Consider the following 16,521-nt stretch of genomic DNA (forward strand, 5'->3'; position numbering starts at 1 on the left):
CCTGGGAGGAAGAGTGGGGGCACCATACGTGGTCAGTGCCGGAAGTGAGGCCGTACTGGTGTATGGCGAGCAGGAGTCTTTAACCGAGACAGCGGACGAACGATAACTCAGATCTGCCTGTGTAAGGTCTGAGTACCACGCTTCCATCTGCGACAGAATCTTCCAGGGATTATTAGAGACACTTTTGTCTTTCCCGTGTGAATTTAGGTTTGTAAAACAAAACAAATTCGGAGGCCGGAGAGATGGCTTAAAGTTAAAGGCGCCTTCCTCCAAGCCGGACAACGGGAGTTTGATCTCCAGGCCTATTTAGTGCACGAGCTGGCATTAAATACTATTCCAAAGTTCTGGCCTGCCCACTGCCCTGAGTGAATTCAGATCTGCTACTCTACCCTTCCTTCTCTGGTCCAAAGTCCGTGCTTAAGGCAAGAGAAAACCCTTCCCCTCCCCTCGAAGTGTTGAAGCTTTGTGGTAGAAGTGTCTAGATTACCATTTTTCAGGCCTTCAAAAAGTGGGAGCCTCCCAAGGTTATAGACTGTCCAGAGGACTTGGAGAAGAGAGGTGCCCTCGCCTTTAAAGAAGTTCTAGGATGGGCGGGGCCCCATCTCCTGCGCTCTCTGCCCTGCCAATGCTTTTGTGAGTTAGGATGTCTTAACTAAGGCTGTATTTAGGAAGAGAGTACTATACCCTATGTCCTGTCCAGGTAATATGGCTTGAAAATAATTTCCCTTAGCTGTATTCTCAGTTAATATTTATTGTCAGTATAACTGTGCCAGGGGTTACAGGTGAAATATAGAACAGCCGATTTTCTTTAAATTTCGGATAACTTTGTTATGAGTGTATCAGTAGTATTGCAATATTCTGTTGTGCATATCTGGGGGCACATTTTTATTCGCTAAATACGCCATATTTGTGCCCAGCATCATACTAAGTAAGTCACATAGGTTCTCTGATTGATTCTTGTGTCTACAGGATAGATGGATAAGGGGCTGTGTATCATTCAGCTTCCTGTTCTGTATCTCCTAGTTGATTAGTGAAATTTAAGAACTGTACACACTCCCCAAAACAGAAACCGGTCAGGAATAAACATTTCTGGGGTCGTCTACTTGAGGGTTAACCTGTCCCAACCATAAATCATCTCACCCCTCTGTCTATGCAAGTCTTAGATGGATCCACAGCTCTCCCTATTGCAATCATTTGATTTAAAAAAAAAAAAGTTTTTGTCTTTGACAAAATAGACTACATGAGTTGGAGCCCTCTGGAACTAAAGAAATGTCTCATTAAGGCACTTTCGGAGGACAAGGGTTCGATTTCCCACACCTACGTAGCAGCTTACAACCATCTGTACTTGTAGTTTGTAGTTTCAGGATATCTAATACTTTCTTCTGGCCTCCAAGGGTACTGCATGCACTAGGTATGAAAACATACATGCAAGCCAAATGAACATACTAATAGATAGATAGATAGATAGATAGATAGATAGATAGATAGATAAAATTTAGGGGTAGAGAGATGACTCCGTTGTTAAAGGCTTCCAGAGGACCCAGATTCGATTCTCATAACCACTTGATGCCTCACAACCATCTGTCACTCCAGTTTCTGGGGATCTGATGCCCTTTTCTGGACACCACAAGCCCTGCACACACTTGGTACACATACAGACAAGGACACACAAAGATAAATGAATGTAAATTGTTTGTTTACTGAGACAGGCTTTCTCTGTGTAGTCCTGGGTGTTGTGAAACTCACTCTGTAGACAAGGCTGGCCTGGAACTCAGAAATCCTCCTACCTCTGCCTCTCACATGCCTCCTGGATCAAAGGTGTGCGCCACCATCGCATAGCAACAAATAAATGTTTAATTTTTTAAAAATGCCTAAAAAAGCAGGGAGGTTCTCAGAACTCACAGAGGTGGGGAGAGTAAGCCCATCCCAGGTGTTTGTGCCTCTGAGCTCTGGCCAACAAAAACACCTCCAGGAAGCAGAGAGATGGCTCAGCTGGCTGCTGAATAAGAATGAAGCTCTGAGTTCAGTTCTCCATCACCCACAGAGAAACTGGGTCAGCTACTGTGCTCTGTATCCTAGAGTCACTGGGGGAGGGGGGCAGAGTAGAACCTGCCATAGAGCTCACTGGCCAGCCAGTCTAACCAAATCGCTGAATTCCAGGTTCACCAAGAGACCTTGTCTCAACAAAATAAAATGAAGAACAATCAAAGAAGTTGTTTTTATGTTCACCTTTGGCCTCCACATTCACCTGAAAGCACATGTATACACACACACACACACACATACACACACACACACACACACACACACACAGACCACACACACAGAGGCAAAACCATGTGAAAAACCTCCAGAGTTTATCACTTCTAGATGTGTGTGCCGGATTGGCAACTATGGATTCAGTGTAATCTGACAGCAACCATGTTGAGTTATAGCTGTCGTGATTACCCTTGAGTAATCCTAGTTAGTTTCTGACAAATAGTTTCTCAGCATACCATAAATAGTCAAATCCATGAGAGTGGTTTGTAGGCCTGGAGGACTGGACCCTGGTGCCAAGAATATGCCTGGCTCTTTGATACTGGCTTGAGAAAAAACAGGTGCATTCCAGCTCGAATGAGATCACTTTTGTCCTGATTGCTGTATGAGCCCCATCGGTTGACCCAAACTGTAGAGTTCGGCCCGGCCTTGCTGCAAGTCATACTCTCGGTAAATCTCCAGTAAGCTGAACTCTGTACAACCAGATCGATCTGCTGCATTCTCCTGTCACAGAGCATCTTGGACCAGCTCTCAAACTCTGGGATTGACTTGTTTCAGAACAATAACACACCCAGCTCATCCCCCCTCCCTGACCACGGAGATGAGCAGATTCTGTGCTTGTCAGGATTAAATTTACTCCATCCATCCCTTCGGCCACAGTTAATTGGTTGAGAATGAGCATGTGACCCTATTCGAACAAATCCAGAGTCAGTAAACATTCTTCCTAGGGGTTTTTCTACTATAGTGTGATCATGCATGCCGTTGTACAATGGCACCCAGGGAAGTCTACAGTCATGTTCTTCATCATGTGGAAAAGCTTGAGGAAAATTAAACCATCACCCAGGCTGGAGCCTGAAGAACAAGCCTGCCTCCGCCTTGGGTTTAAAAGTCATAGTAGTAAAGATAAACTAAGTGCATCCCTGTTTATGATTAAACCTCTGTTTCTCAAGCATCGGGCTCTGCCCCACTTGAAACCTTAACTACAAATGATTCTGTACTGCACGTTCCAAAAATGGCAATCACGACTTTGTTTCAAAAAGTTGGTTATAACCATACTGCAGCCCTACCTTTGTTTCAAAAGGTTATATTGTTGTTGTTTTAAGAAGAAGTCCGACCGCAGCTCAGAACAGACTACTCCAGACCATGCGGTTCCAAGGGGGAGAAAGTTTATTCAGGGGAAAGGGCAAAGGTGGGGAGAGAAGAGAAGTAGAGGCCGGCCATGACCACGTGGAGAGAGAGGAAGGTGGGGGAGGGGACAGAGAGGCAAGAGGGTAAGAGAGGAAGAGAGCAAGAGAGCAAGAGAAGAAGAGAGAGAGGAGGGGGCAAGCAGCCCCTTTTATAGTGGATCAGACTACCTGGCAGGTGCCAGGTAACTGTAGGGAGGAGCATACCTGGCTGTTGCCAGGTAACTGGGGAGGTGGAGTTTAGACGGAATACTAACATATATGACTATGAATACCTTGTTCTGACTAGCCGTTGCTATGACTACCTTGCTATGCCCACCTTTGCAACCATGTCTTTGTTTCAGGAGGTCATCAGGACTAACTTGCTATGCTTATGGGCTGTTCCTGTAACCCCCTCCTATTTTGCCCACCAAATCCTTCATTTGGAAAACCCCTACATCTCAGCTTGTCTTCCACACAAACTTCCCCAACGCTGACTCTCAAATCCTGCCTTAGGGGGAGGAAGCCTGTGGACACAAATAAAAAAGTTGGCTTTTATTAATTGTTTGCTTTAGTTAATGTGACCATTGTTTGGGGTCTATGGTCTGCGGTCTCTCCCATCTTTGGAATTGACAGGTCCCTGGACCCAGGCCTAGGGTCTCGGAGCTGCCCTCATTCTGGCAGCTCCATCATCTATTCTGTGAGCCACACTATCTCTGATCCACTGTCAATTTCTGCATAAACCAGTTCAAGCTGGGTTTCTATTGAAACCAAAGAGGCCTAGCTAGTAAAAAGCATAATTTCTGCATATGTCTTTCGGATGGCAAAGGAGACTAGTTTTTTTTTTTTTTCTTCATGCATGTAACCCATTACTTGACTTCTGACACGAGACATGTGGAGGCCTTCCCCCTATATATCAAGTAATCTTGGGCAGACACAAGCCGGGTGTGCACTCTCAGGTCTGAGAGTAGCAGCCTGGAGCTGCAGTCAGATCCACAAGGCAAGGGGCTCAGTCTAACAAGAATGCCTCCACAGCTCAGGAGCCACTCACACGGAATAGGCTATCTCCTGTGCTCTCACCAAATGAGTCTAAATCAAGGTTCTCTGGACCCACTCCTTGGGTTCTATGAATCTGCTAGGATGGCTCATTAAATTCAGGGAAACATGTCTACTGGTTCATTATAAAGAAAACTGATAAGGATGCAGATAAATAGGAAGTTATACGTAGGAACTCGGGCAAGGTAAAGATGGGTGCCCCTTGTGAACCCCTGCATGGTTCAGCAGTCAGAAGTAGGAATTTGGGTTTTTTTTTTTTTTTTCTTAGTTTTTCTAGACAGCATTTCTCTGTGTAGCCTTGACAGGCCTGGAACTCTGTAGACCAGGCTGGCCTGAAACTGACTCACCTGCCTCTGCTTCCTAGGTACTGGGATTAAAGGGTATGAACCACCACCACCATTCTGGGAATTCAGGACCTTTTTACAGAGGCTGCCTTACTATTAATTGTGGAAAGCTCCCAGTCTCTAATTATGGTGTTCTCTTTCTGGGGGCCAATCTCTAGCCAGGAGCCTGCAGAGGGTTACTTCATTGGAACGTAGACACTCCTAGGAAAGTCCAAGGGATTAGGAGATCTGTGTCAGGAAGGAGGCGAGAGTGTATGTCCAAAACCAAAATCTTTATTAGTTACCATGTTGTGTGAATGAACTTAAAGTGGCTTCTGCAATGGAGGATTCAATTTTTTTATTTATTTGTTTGTTTATTTATTTATTTATTTGGTTTTTTCGAGACAGGGTTTCTTTGTGTAGCCCTGGCTGTCCTGAAACTCACTCTGTAGACCAGGCTGGCCTCGAACTCAGAAATCCGCCTGCGTCTGCCTCCCAAGTGTTGGGATTAAAGGCGTGCGCCACCACTGCCCGGCTCAATTTTTATTTTTAAGATTTATTTTTGTTCCTATTTTCTGGTATATCTGTGCGAATATATATCATATGTGTTCAGGTGTCATAGAGACCAGATGAAGTTGGTTGATTCCGTAGTTCTGGAGTTACACGTGGTACTGAGGCAAGTGACCTAGATGCTGGGACCCAACCCCGGGTCTGCTGGAACATTGTTAATCCTTGAGCCATCTTCCCAGTCGCTGTCCAGAAGAGGCTTCTTGGCTGCAGCTTAATTTCTCAAGGATCTGGGTCAGCTTTGGAGCTTTGACACTCTCTGTGAATGTGGGTGTTATGGTTTGAGTTTGAACTCCCCCGCCCCTACCCCAACTCCACTCGCCGACTCCTGTTTCGGAAGCTGGTTCCCTCACTGGTGACACAGTTTTGGATGGACTTTTGAAAGGGTTAGGATGTGTAGTCTGGCTGGTAGAGGAAGGTCACTGGTGCTGGGCCTCTGAAGGTGTTAGTTAACAACTCCTGTTTCTGGTCTGGGACTCTGTGTTTCCCAGCCCAATGTGATCACTTGCCAGGAAAAGCTTCTGTTTGAATGGATGCCTCCCTGGCTCCTTTGCCATGCTGGACTGTGGCCCTCTGAAACTATAAGACAAAACAGAGCTTTCCTCCCGAAAGTGGTTTGCTTACAGTGAGTCAAAAGTAGCTAAGTGATCAATCCTGGCACAAGTCCATATCACCTGGTACAAGGAACACCTGGTACAAGGAACACCTGGTACAAGGAACATGCTTAAACTGTCACACTTCCTCAGTCATGTTTCCTCTTAGGACTTCTTTTGAATCTTAGGACACCCATGTGATGTTTAAAACAAGACTTAAAGATTATTTACTAATTATTATTTTTAATTTATTATGAGAGAGAGAGAGAGAGAGAGAAAGAGAGAGAGAGAGAGAACAACTTGCAGGAGTTGATCTTTCTTTCTATATGTGGACTGCAGGGATCAAACTTAGGTTGTCAAGCTAGGATGGCTTGGTGGTTAGCATCTTTATCCGTAGTGCCATCTTGCAGGTCCTGTTTATTATTTTATGTGTATGTGTGTTGACCTGTGTGAGTTTGTGTGCACCATATACTTACAGGAGCCAGAAGAGGCTAGAAGATGGTGTCTGAATGGGAGTTATAGCAGGTGATTATGAGTTGCCAGATGTGGGTGCTAGGAATGGAACCTAGGTCCTCTCAAAGAGCAGTAAGTGCTCAAAACCCTTGAGCCATTTCTCCAGCCCCCTAACCACTCAGATTTGCAGCTTCTCCTGCTTCGTACTGGAGTGTCTCTGTCCTCACCGTCCCATGGGTTCAAATGACTCAACCTCCGGGCTCTTAGAACTTGCCAAAGCACTCATTTGCTTTACAGGTTTTTGCCTGACCTTTCTAGCTTTCTCGGAGCAGGACAAATCCTAACAGTGGACCCAAGAAAACTTCTCAAAATATTAATTATGCAAACTTCACATATATGCAGAAGAAACGACTACTTTAATGAATCCCCATAAACCCATTTCTCAGGCTCTAGGATTATCAAGACATTGCTGCTGGGAAAAACTTGACCTTACTTAGAGTAAATCCTTCGAATGTGCAGAACACTTCAGCCAACATCTTCAGCTACACTCTGGACATCAAAGGCTCTGGCCAAGCTCTGCATTCAGGGGTTAGAAAACCATCAGTCTTTTGCCTTCTGTGGCCCCAACCATGAGCACTCTAGTGGAGCATGTGGGGGGAGCAGTGGGGGTTGGGTTGGGGAATGGTTCTCTGTGGCATGTTCCATAATTCAAGAATAGCTTCATCTCTTTTTAAAAAGATTTATTTTTAGTTATGTGCCTGTGTCTGTGTAAGTGTATGCCATATGTGTGTAAAGGCCAGAGAAAGGGCATCTGACCCCCTAGAGCTGGAATTATAGGCAGATGTAAACCACTAACATGGTGGCTGGGAATTGAACTCTGAGCTCCTGGAAGACACCCCCCTCCCCCAAAGACCTATTTTCTCTTTTTCTTAAGATTCATGTATTTATTATTTCATGTCTATGAGTATTTTGCTTGCATGTTTGTGTGCTACCTGCATGCCTGGTGCCCTTGGAAGTCAGAAGAGGCCCACTGAGATCTCCTGGGACTGGAGTTGTGGACAGTCATGAGCTTCCACGTGATGCTGGGATGAACTCACATCCTTTGAAATAGCAGATAATAATCTTAACCTCCGCGTCATGTCTCCAGGCCTAGAACTCATCCTTTTCAAAAATATCTTCTATTACAGCTTATTTACCTACTTTGTATGTGTGTGTAGGTATGCATGGTGTTTGGGGGAGTCAGATCGTTCCATCATGTTGATCCCCAGGATTGAACTTAAGTCATTAGGCTTGGAGACAGATGCCTTTATCCACTGAGTCATTTCATTGGCCCCATAAAATTTGTCTCTGCAGCTGTAGCAAGCAATTGCCTGGCTCTGTTAGAGAGCAATGAGTCAAGACCACAAGCACAGAGAGGACTGGTGACTGTCATTCCTTTGCATTGGATGAAAAGCTAAAGCCACCTAGATTAAGCTTAACTGGCTGTGGTTTGTTTGGGTTGTCTGTGAGTTCCTGTAGGCAAGGCCAAACCAAAAGAACATTTCTGGGCAAGCTCTGGGCCTGAATCCAATTCGTGGGTGGAGAAGAACCCCCTGAAATCCCAGGCGTACATCTAGAGATGAGTTATAGTAAGTCCCTGCTTAGGCTAAAGTGGATCCTTCCAGACAACTTGGATCCAAGTCACAGTGCAAAAAAATCATGATATGGTTGGGCACGCACACAACTATAATTCCAAGTACTCTGAGGCTGAAGGAGCAAGAGTTTGAGGCCAGCCTGGGCTACCTAGAGAGACACTGTTTAATTTACCTCCTCCTCCCCAGTGCACAAAAATAACCTCTCCCACCTGCCCAACAAAACAACTCGAAAGTTTGTCAGGGATTCAGACCTATTTGGGTCTTACTAGCTTCTGAGGCAGTAGTTTTCAACCTGTGGGTCCTGACCCCATGTGGATGAAATGACTTTTTCACAGGGGTCACCTAAGACCATTGGAAAGCAGAGATACTTATGTTACTATTCATAACAGTAGCAAGATTACACTTATGGAGTAACAGGGAAACTAATTTTATGGTGGGGGTCACCACAGGAGGAGCATTAAGAAGGCTGAGAGCCACTGTTCCAAGGGCCACTACATTTTTCCTCATAGCTGAAACGGTGAAGGTGAAGGGAAGCTACAGCTGGGAAGACAGCTACCCCAAGCTCTGTCTTGGAAGCAGATGGAGACTGCATCTGCACATAAGGACAGCGGGGGGAGACCCCTGGGCTACAAAGCAATGCCTTTGCTGTATGTCTGGGGTTGAATCACATCCCAACACGAATACTATGGTGACCTAGATGAGGTTAGCACAAAGCCTCAGGGCCTGAAAGAAATCTGTGGAAAGTAAACATGGCTTCCAGGATGACTTCAAAGCAAGCCTGCTCCACTCTTTGGTGGTGTTGATAGTCACAGACACAATATCATCGGCTTATTACTCATTTATAAAAAAAAAAAAAAAGTTGAAGACTATTTATTTAAAGAATGAGGGCGGAAGAGAAAAAGAGAGAAGAAAGGCAAAGAATGAAAGAAAAGGAAGAAATAAACCTGGGGAGTGTGAGGGTCTGAGGGCATTGCAGGCTGTGTGTTCATAGCCCAGGAGGAAGCAATCTGGATGGAGGAGTGAATGCTAAAATCCATGTTACGGTGATTTCCTGGCAGCGGCACACCTTGAAACCCAGCAAATTTCAGGTCATAGTGGTGGCACACAACCTTAATCCCATTACTCAAGAGGCAGAGGCAGAGAGATCTCTTGAGTTTGAGGCTAGCCTGGTCTACAGAGTGAGTTCTGGGACAGCCAGGACTACACAGAGAAACTTTTATTTTAAAAAACCAAAAGAAGGGAAAAACCCAATCCTCCTCCTCCTCCTCCTCCTCCTCTTCCTCCTCTTCCTTAACAACAACAGCAACAAACCCAGCAAGTAGTGTTTCATGGGAACTGCCTTCAGTTACCATACCCGCTGTCTCACTTGGAAGGGATGCTGCAGAGGGATCCCTGTAAGCCCGACACACATTGTAGTCTTAACCTAAACACCAGCCTTACCGCTCCCATACCCACTTTTATAAATGATATATATGATGGTTGCTTCCAGAGTAGACTCACAGATGATCTGAAGCAGCCTGAAACGTGACAACTGAGTTAATGAAGAAATGGTTAATTAGTCTAAAGATAGGCAGGATGAGAGGCACACTAACTTTCACTTCCCTAGCTATACTGGTTGTCTCAGGAACCGGCCTGAACCTGTGGTCAGAAGTTAAATGTTAAACATCTTCTGGATCCCAGGACTATGCCTATGATGTGGATGGGTCCCTGAATCCAGAATACAAAACTATGGGCCTGGTGAGCAAAGAAATCAAAAGAACAGATCCTATACTGGTTATCCACGTGCAGCTAGCCTTGGAGAGAACTTAGAAGTTGTTACAAACCCTCTGTGGCTGGGGTGAGGAGGGCTCCTAGGCTGGTACTGTGGTCTTGGTGACGCGGAGATGCCCAGTGGGGTTGCAGACCGACCGGCAGGTGGTGCTAGGAGCATCCGCTGCCTTTCGGGATAAAACACGGCAAGCTGGACGCCTCTGCCGCCACCCACCGAGATCGCCCCCAGCTAGAGGCCAGAGATTTGCCCTGTGACCTGACATTTGGGGTGTCACCTTGGGCCTGGGAAGGACGGGGCCAGCAGGGCTCTTGGTGGAGACTTGGGAAACAGCCATCCTATCCCACCCCACCTTCCCCGGCGCTCATTTCCAGGAACCGAGGCTCGGCTCGCTAGCTTGGCGGTCTGGAGGCGGAGGCATTCCCAGAAAATCAAGCTGGCAGCCTCGGCTATGTTTCCCTTCCATCCTGACCTCTGCCAGCTTCGAAGATTTGGGCGCCTCCACCCTGCGGCCAAGCCCATCCACCATCCCTGTGACAGGGCCTCTCCAGCCTTCCATGTCACTTTCCTTCCCAGCCTCAGCTTATGGAAGGACAGACAGGTTTGGGAGATCCAGGTGTCTTTGGGTAGGCACAAAAGATTTCAGACAGACTTAAACTGCAAGGGGCAGAACCCGCTCGGGAAGGGCGAGAATGGCCTACTGTCCTCTCACCTATTTCTCTCCGTGGATTGAGACTGAGGAACAATCCTCTTTGTGTAACCCATGAGTGCCAGAGAACAAAAGGATCCACCAGCACCTTCCAGGGACTCCATAGTGGCTGAGGATCTTGCCCTTGACTTCCTAAAATCCCGGTGCTCTGGGTGGTTAAGGTCCCTGTTTCTACAAAGATGCTCTCATTGGTTGCTTTACTTAAAAACTGGATCCGGGCAGCCTGCTCAGACCCTAGATCAAGGTAGATGGTCTTGAGGGAGTTCAGCAGAGATCCACAGATCCTGCTTCTTCTGGTAGCTACAGAGGCTGTCTTAGGTCAGTATCCTCCTGGTGGGTGAGGGGACAAAGAATATGGCTCCGCTGATTGCTGGGACCCTCTTCTGTTTTGACACAGCCTAGACCCAGGTTTCTACACAGAGAGCATGTGTGACACAGGATGACTCGGATGAGTTACCACCCTGTCCTGTGTCTCCATTTCCCTTCTGCCCAGTCATGATGGTCTCTCCCTGAGTGAGCTATCAGAAGGTTAGGGTTGGGTTCTTCAGTGAAAAGGCTGGGAAGAAACTGGCCTCTTCCTCCTCCTCCATTTGCTGCTGTTCTTGGAGCTCAAAATGTTTATTCCCTAACCTGGGGGAATTGGATGCTTCTAGCCACCATAGGTCTCCCTCTTTCTCTCAAAATAGTCTTTAGTCCAAAGAGTTGTGCATTAAGGTAGAGGCAATGGTATAGGCAAAGGTCAGGTGACAGAGACTGGGACGGCTGAAGCAAACAGGAGGCTGCAGAGATGAGCAGCAGAGGGCTGTGGACAGATGCTCATAGAACAGGTGATTTGGAGCTTATTCGGCAAGCTTTTAATTAAGCAGGAGACCAACACGATTTACAAAGCTGGATTTGGAGAAAGGATTAGTGTGCTAAGTCTGGAGGTAGACATAGTCAAAAAACTATAGTCATAGACACACAGTCAAAAAACACCACAGTGAGCAGTGGTGAAGGAGAGTGGAGTTGTAGTCCCTGTGGAGGCTCAGAGCGGAGTCAAGGGTAAAAGCTAGGCCTCTGGTGTGGGCAGCAAGGTGGAGGTGTGGACATCAGCTCAAAGCAAGAGAAGGCTGGGTATAAAGAGTGCGTGGATGTGCTAGCTGTGCTCGAGACAGCCCAGATGAGGATGCCCTGCCGCAGAAGCTGGAGGTGCATGTCAACCCCTTTCATCAGCAAAAGACAGTGTGGGACAGGAACGCTGTTTAGACAAAGCAGATTAAGAGGACCAAAGAACAACATTGTGGGCTGGCAGTTCTATTGATTAGAGCTGGTAGGACCAGCCCAAGTGCCAACAGATCCCTGTACAACAAGTTGTCCAAATTAAGTCCAACACTTGTCCAACCTGTGAAATGAAGGGGAGAATCAAGCCAGGAAGAAAACTAGAGCATGCCACAGGAGTGCAGGAGAGAACTCTGCTTTCCAGACAGGGGTCTTGCAATGTAGTGGAAGGTAGCCCCAAGCCTCAGCCTCCTACTGGGATGAAAGGGCCTGGTTCCTGAAGAGGAGTTTTAAAAGGCAGGAATCCTTTATCTACAGACTTGTAGAAGGACTGCTTATAGATCAGTTATTTCTGAAACCAAACCATCTAGTTCCACCTCTTGTTATGTAACCCAACTAGCCTTTCATCTTGGAAAGATGTGACCCAGTAACATCTGGGCAGAATTCTGGCCTCCCCTCATCCATTTCTTGAACTGAGCCCCCAACTTCTAACTCCTACCCTGTCCACATATGACTTTAGTCCTCTGTTGGCTCTCAGCACCATACATTCCCCAGGAAATCTATGGGGAAAAAAGCAAAATCCAGCAAGAAAGTCTCCTGATTCAAATGACCATTTTACATTGTAACCTGCACTTTAAAGCTACCACCTGCTCAATACTCAAGGGCACTGCTTAACGAGAATCCTTTCTTCCTTAAGTGGGCTATTTTGTCAGGCTGGTGAAAAAACTACCTCTTCCCAGATGATGATGGCATCCTCAAGACACTTCTGGTTTTTGATCACCTCAGATATTAAGGGAAATGTAAGAGAAAACTGTCTGAAATGCAAGCAACATTAAGAGCTTAAACAGGAAGGGCACAGCTAATGAGAGGCTAGGAAATTAGATCATTCCTTTTATAGACGCATCGGATATTGAGGAAACAGGAGCTTACAAAGGAGGGGAGACAATGAAATTAACTGTGTGGAACCGTGCTTGGCAATCAGTAACCTTTAAACTGGACATCAGGGCTGACCTCTCTAGAATTACTTCTTCATTTCCCTCCAGATTTTGAGGCTGTCTTTTGGGCTGGGGATATAGCTCATAGCTCAGTGGGACAACACTTGCCCAGCATGCAGAAAACCCTGGATTCAATCTCCAGCACTGCCATAAAGAATCCTCCAAAACAATCTCCTAAATTTAAGTCAAAGAATGAAAGCTCTCGTGCTTCAGCTCCCTGAGTACTGGGTTACAGGCAGGTGCCATCAGGATTATCAGCCTTGCGACAGAGCCATAAGAAAACAAAACAACAAGAAGAACAAATCAACTAAAGTCTTGTCAATGTGGAGATTTTAATATATTTATTTGAAAACCAAATTCTGTGAAAGAGAACACTGAACAGTCGTATATCTTCTTCTCAACCAAAGACTCGGGACACAGGTTCTTTATGTCAGCGTAGGCAATGGCGTGGACCGAGCAGGTCTCAGTGTGGGTTCCCTCAGGATGTTTCAGTGTGCACCAGGACAGTCATCTCCAGCTGAGCAGGCGAGGTCCTGGAAAAGCCCAAGTGTCAGAAGCTGGCATTGTCCTTTACTCACAAACTTTTTTTAAAAATTACTACATGAAATCTAAACCTAGTTCCTGCTCGGCATCTGCAGGCCGGTTATGCCAATTTATTACTATAGTTAATCTCTGAATTCCTAACAAATCAAGTATTTCAATTTCATCCTTTAAAAAACTTCCAAGAGTCCAGCTTCTAGCTATGTACTTTGCAGTCACTCTACCTTGAACTGCACGCTCAGGTTGGTAGCAGTGCGCAGTGAGGCAGCAGGAGAGGCCGGAAGAGCCACCATGAGTCAGTAGTGTGGTACAGACTGAGAGAGCACAGCACATGCATGCTGTAGGCGAAGCTGAGGCTGAGAGATCACAGCAATGCAAGGCAGAGCATTCAGGACAAGAGAGCACTCAGGACACACCTTCTACTCTCCAAGATCCACTCTCCAAGGCAGGATTACCTCACACAATCAGTGGCAGGGCTGGTCTTTAACTGCTAATCAGGGTATGCTAGATTTGCAACTTGTATGTTGTCTGTGTGTGTTGCTGAGAGTAACAGTTTTATTAATTCTCTGAGAGTTTCACATCATGCACTTGTTTAATTAATTTTAAGAAGACTTTCTTGGGGCTGGAGAGATAGTTGAGTGGTTAAGAGCACTGGCTTCCAGAGGACCTGAGTTCCATTCCCAGCACCCACATGGCAGCAAGCTCACAACTGTCTGTAACTCCAGTTCTAGAGGATCTGGCGCCCTCATGCAGATATGCAGGCAGGACACCAATGCACATAAAAATAAATCTTAAAAAAAGAAGAAAAGGAAGGAAAGAAGGAAGGAAGGAAGGAAGGCAGGCGGAAGGAAGGAAGGAAGGAAGGAAGGAAGGAAGGAAGGAAGGAAAGAAAGAAAGAAAGGTAGATAGATAGATAGATGACTTGTGAAAAATCAGCGAGACGTTCCCTCTGGGGCCAGCTCCCCACGTATGGACTTATAAAACGGTCTGCAGACCAGTCACTCGGAAAAGAAGACATGCATATGAGAAAGGTTAAATTTTAACGCTGTTTGGGTAGACTAGAGCAAATACAAGCAGGAGAGGTGAGACACTCCTGCTCTCATAAACACCTGTAAGCACTGACAGATGCTTCCTGCAGAAGAGACGATGAGTACTCACCCTGGCCCTTAGTCATCAATATACTCAAATGGCTCTGGGGGCTCTGGCTCTTGCTCTTCCTCCTCAATTTTTGGGCCATGTGCTGCCACAGGTTCCACGAGTTCTTCAATGTCTTCGCTGGTGTCTTTCAGAATTATTATGCCCCCAATGGAGAGCTGCACACAGACAAGAAACAAAATTAGCTGCACTCACATGTCACGATGCTTTGCTCTCTAGAGCAAAGTGAACCCTCAACACTTGATGTGCAAGGAAAAGGATGAGGGAGAATTAATTATACTAGCAGAAAATGTATGCGTATAGGTATTTTGTCTGTAGGAATACCTGCGCACCATGTGTGTGTAATGCCTGGGGAGACCAGAAGAGGGCACTGGATGCTCTGGAACTACAGCTACAGTTTTGAGCTACTATGTGGGTTTGGGGAACAGGACCTGAGTCCTCTGTCAAATACCTCTAGACCTTTGATATGAGTGTATTATTAGTTTCTGTTGTGCTCCTAGCCTTTAATGGCTGAACCAACTTTCCAGCCCTGCATTAGTTTTTGAAGCACTCTAGTCTGTATTTGTGACATTCATGAAAATCTACAAATAAAGGGCCATATTTTTTTCTCTTCAGCAATTCCAGAATGTCAGAGAAAATAATAAATACGACAGACATATGAGTGTTCTAACTATAATCTAGAAAACATTATAATGTAAGCAATGAAAACAACAGATGCAAAGCCAAAGGAAAGTAGACTGTAGCAGCAATTCTATTAAGGCCCCTCTCAGTCTATTAGCTGATGGTAAATTCAAACACCAAACACCATCTCTGGCGTACTAATCTTATTCTATTTGCATGCCTGTGTCAACGGAAATGGAAAGTTGCTCTCTGTAATTAAATCAGCCAACAGTGGCAAGGCACATCTGGAAAAAGCATACTTCTACAAAGCATATTACTGGGATGGGAAGAAGCACAGGTCATTAGTGACATGACTCACATGGGTTAAGTATCTCTGCAGTTGAACCTAATCTGATTTTACTCATTGAGATTCTGCCCTGGTGCACTATAAAGCTGCTGTGCCTTCAAGCATTTCTAGACCATTCCCCCATCTAACACATGCATTTATATGAAAGAATCTACAACTCTCTCCTGTAAAGTTTTCTTGAAAAGGATGCACTCAATGGAATGACTCTGCCTTGACTACCAACAGCCCAGGAACAACAGAGAATTGTTGGGAGCTGACTTTTAGCAGAAAGCGGCTAGATTATCTTTGCAGCCATCTGGAACCATATACCCTGATAAGAGATTTGATTTTCAATAGCCTAAAACAGCTGAAACACACTCTGATATCCCACATATTTCGTGTTGCTCTTTACTGCCCCCAGCTGCAAGGTGCACGTGGTAGCCACGCCTGCAAGGCATGCGGTTCACGTGCTGTCCATGTGCTATCCAGGCCATACATGCCTGTAAGGTGCACGTGGTATCCAAGCCTGCAAGGCGCACGGTGCACGTGCTATCCACGTTATAGACGCCTGTAAGGCTTACGTCATATCAACACCTGCAAGGCACGTGGTATCCACGCGCCTACAAGGCACGTGGCAAAAGCATATAAATACCTCAGAATTCCCTTCAATAAAAGAGACTTGAGACTTGATCAGAGCCTCTGTCTTGTCTCCATTCTTTGCGTCTCCTGCCCCAAGAGCCCCAACCTCTCTCTTGACCAGAGCACTTAGCCCCAAAGCGTTGAGGCACAGTGCAGGTTCACAACAGAGAATACGGTCACTGTCCCTGTCCTCCATAGCCTGAAAGTTTATGTGAACCTTTTAGTGGAGCAATAAAGAGGAGCTTCCATGCAGAATAAAGTGTCCACATTCAGAGGACAACTTCCAGGTTTCTGGAAACCTGGAGCTATGCGTTCTGACTTTTACTGTATGCTTGTCAGAAATGAAGTGATCTCATTTGCATGTGCAGCACCATAGCTTAGCCACATTGATTAATGCTTCCCATGCTGTGCAAAAGTCCATCTGCTAAGGAGAAGATATCCTGCTGTCTAAAGGCTATTAGAAGTCT

At 45.9% G+C, this 16,521-nt stretch overlaps 1 protein-coding gene across 1 annotated transcript in view; it reads right to left on the reverse strand.

The window, feature by feature from the left end:
• Nucleotides 1-13,087: 13,087 nt before the first annotated feature.
• The window catches only part of Psmd1 (proteasome 26S subunit, non-ATPase 1), a 72,330-nt gene continuing 68,896 nt past the window's right edge, over nt 13,088-16,521 (reverse strand). Inside the window, exons 24-25 of the mRNA XM_034521448.2 lie at nt 14,473-14,627; nt 13,088-13,307 (exon numbers count right to left, since the gene is read on the reverse strand). Coding sequence (XP_034377339.1) covers nt 14,481-14,627 — 147 coding nt within the window. The 3' untranslated portion in view covers nt 13,088-13,307; nt 14,473-14,480. The remainder of the gene's footprint in view (nt 13,308-14,472; nt 14,628-16,521) is intronic.

This window comes from Arvicanthis niloticus, chromosome 17 (assembly GCF_011762505.2).
Source record: "Arvicanthis niloticus isolate mArvNil1 chromosome 17, mArvNil1.pat.X, whole genome shotgun sequence".
NCBI lineage: Eukaryota > Metazoa > Chordata > Mammalia > Rodentia > Muridae > Arvicanthis > Arvicanthis niloticus.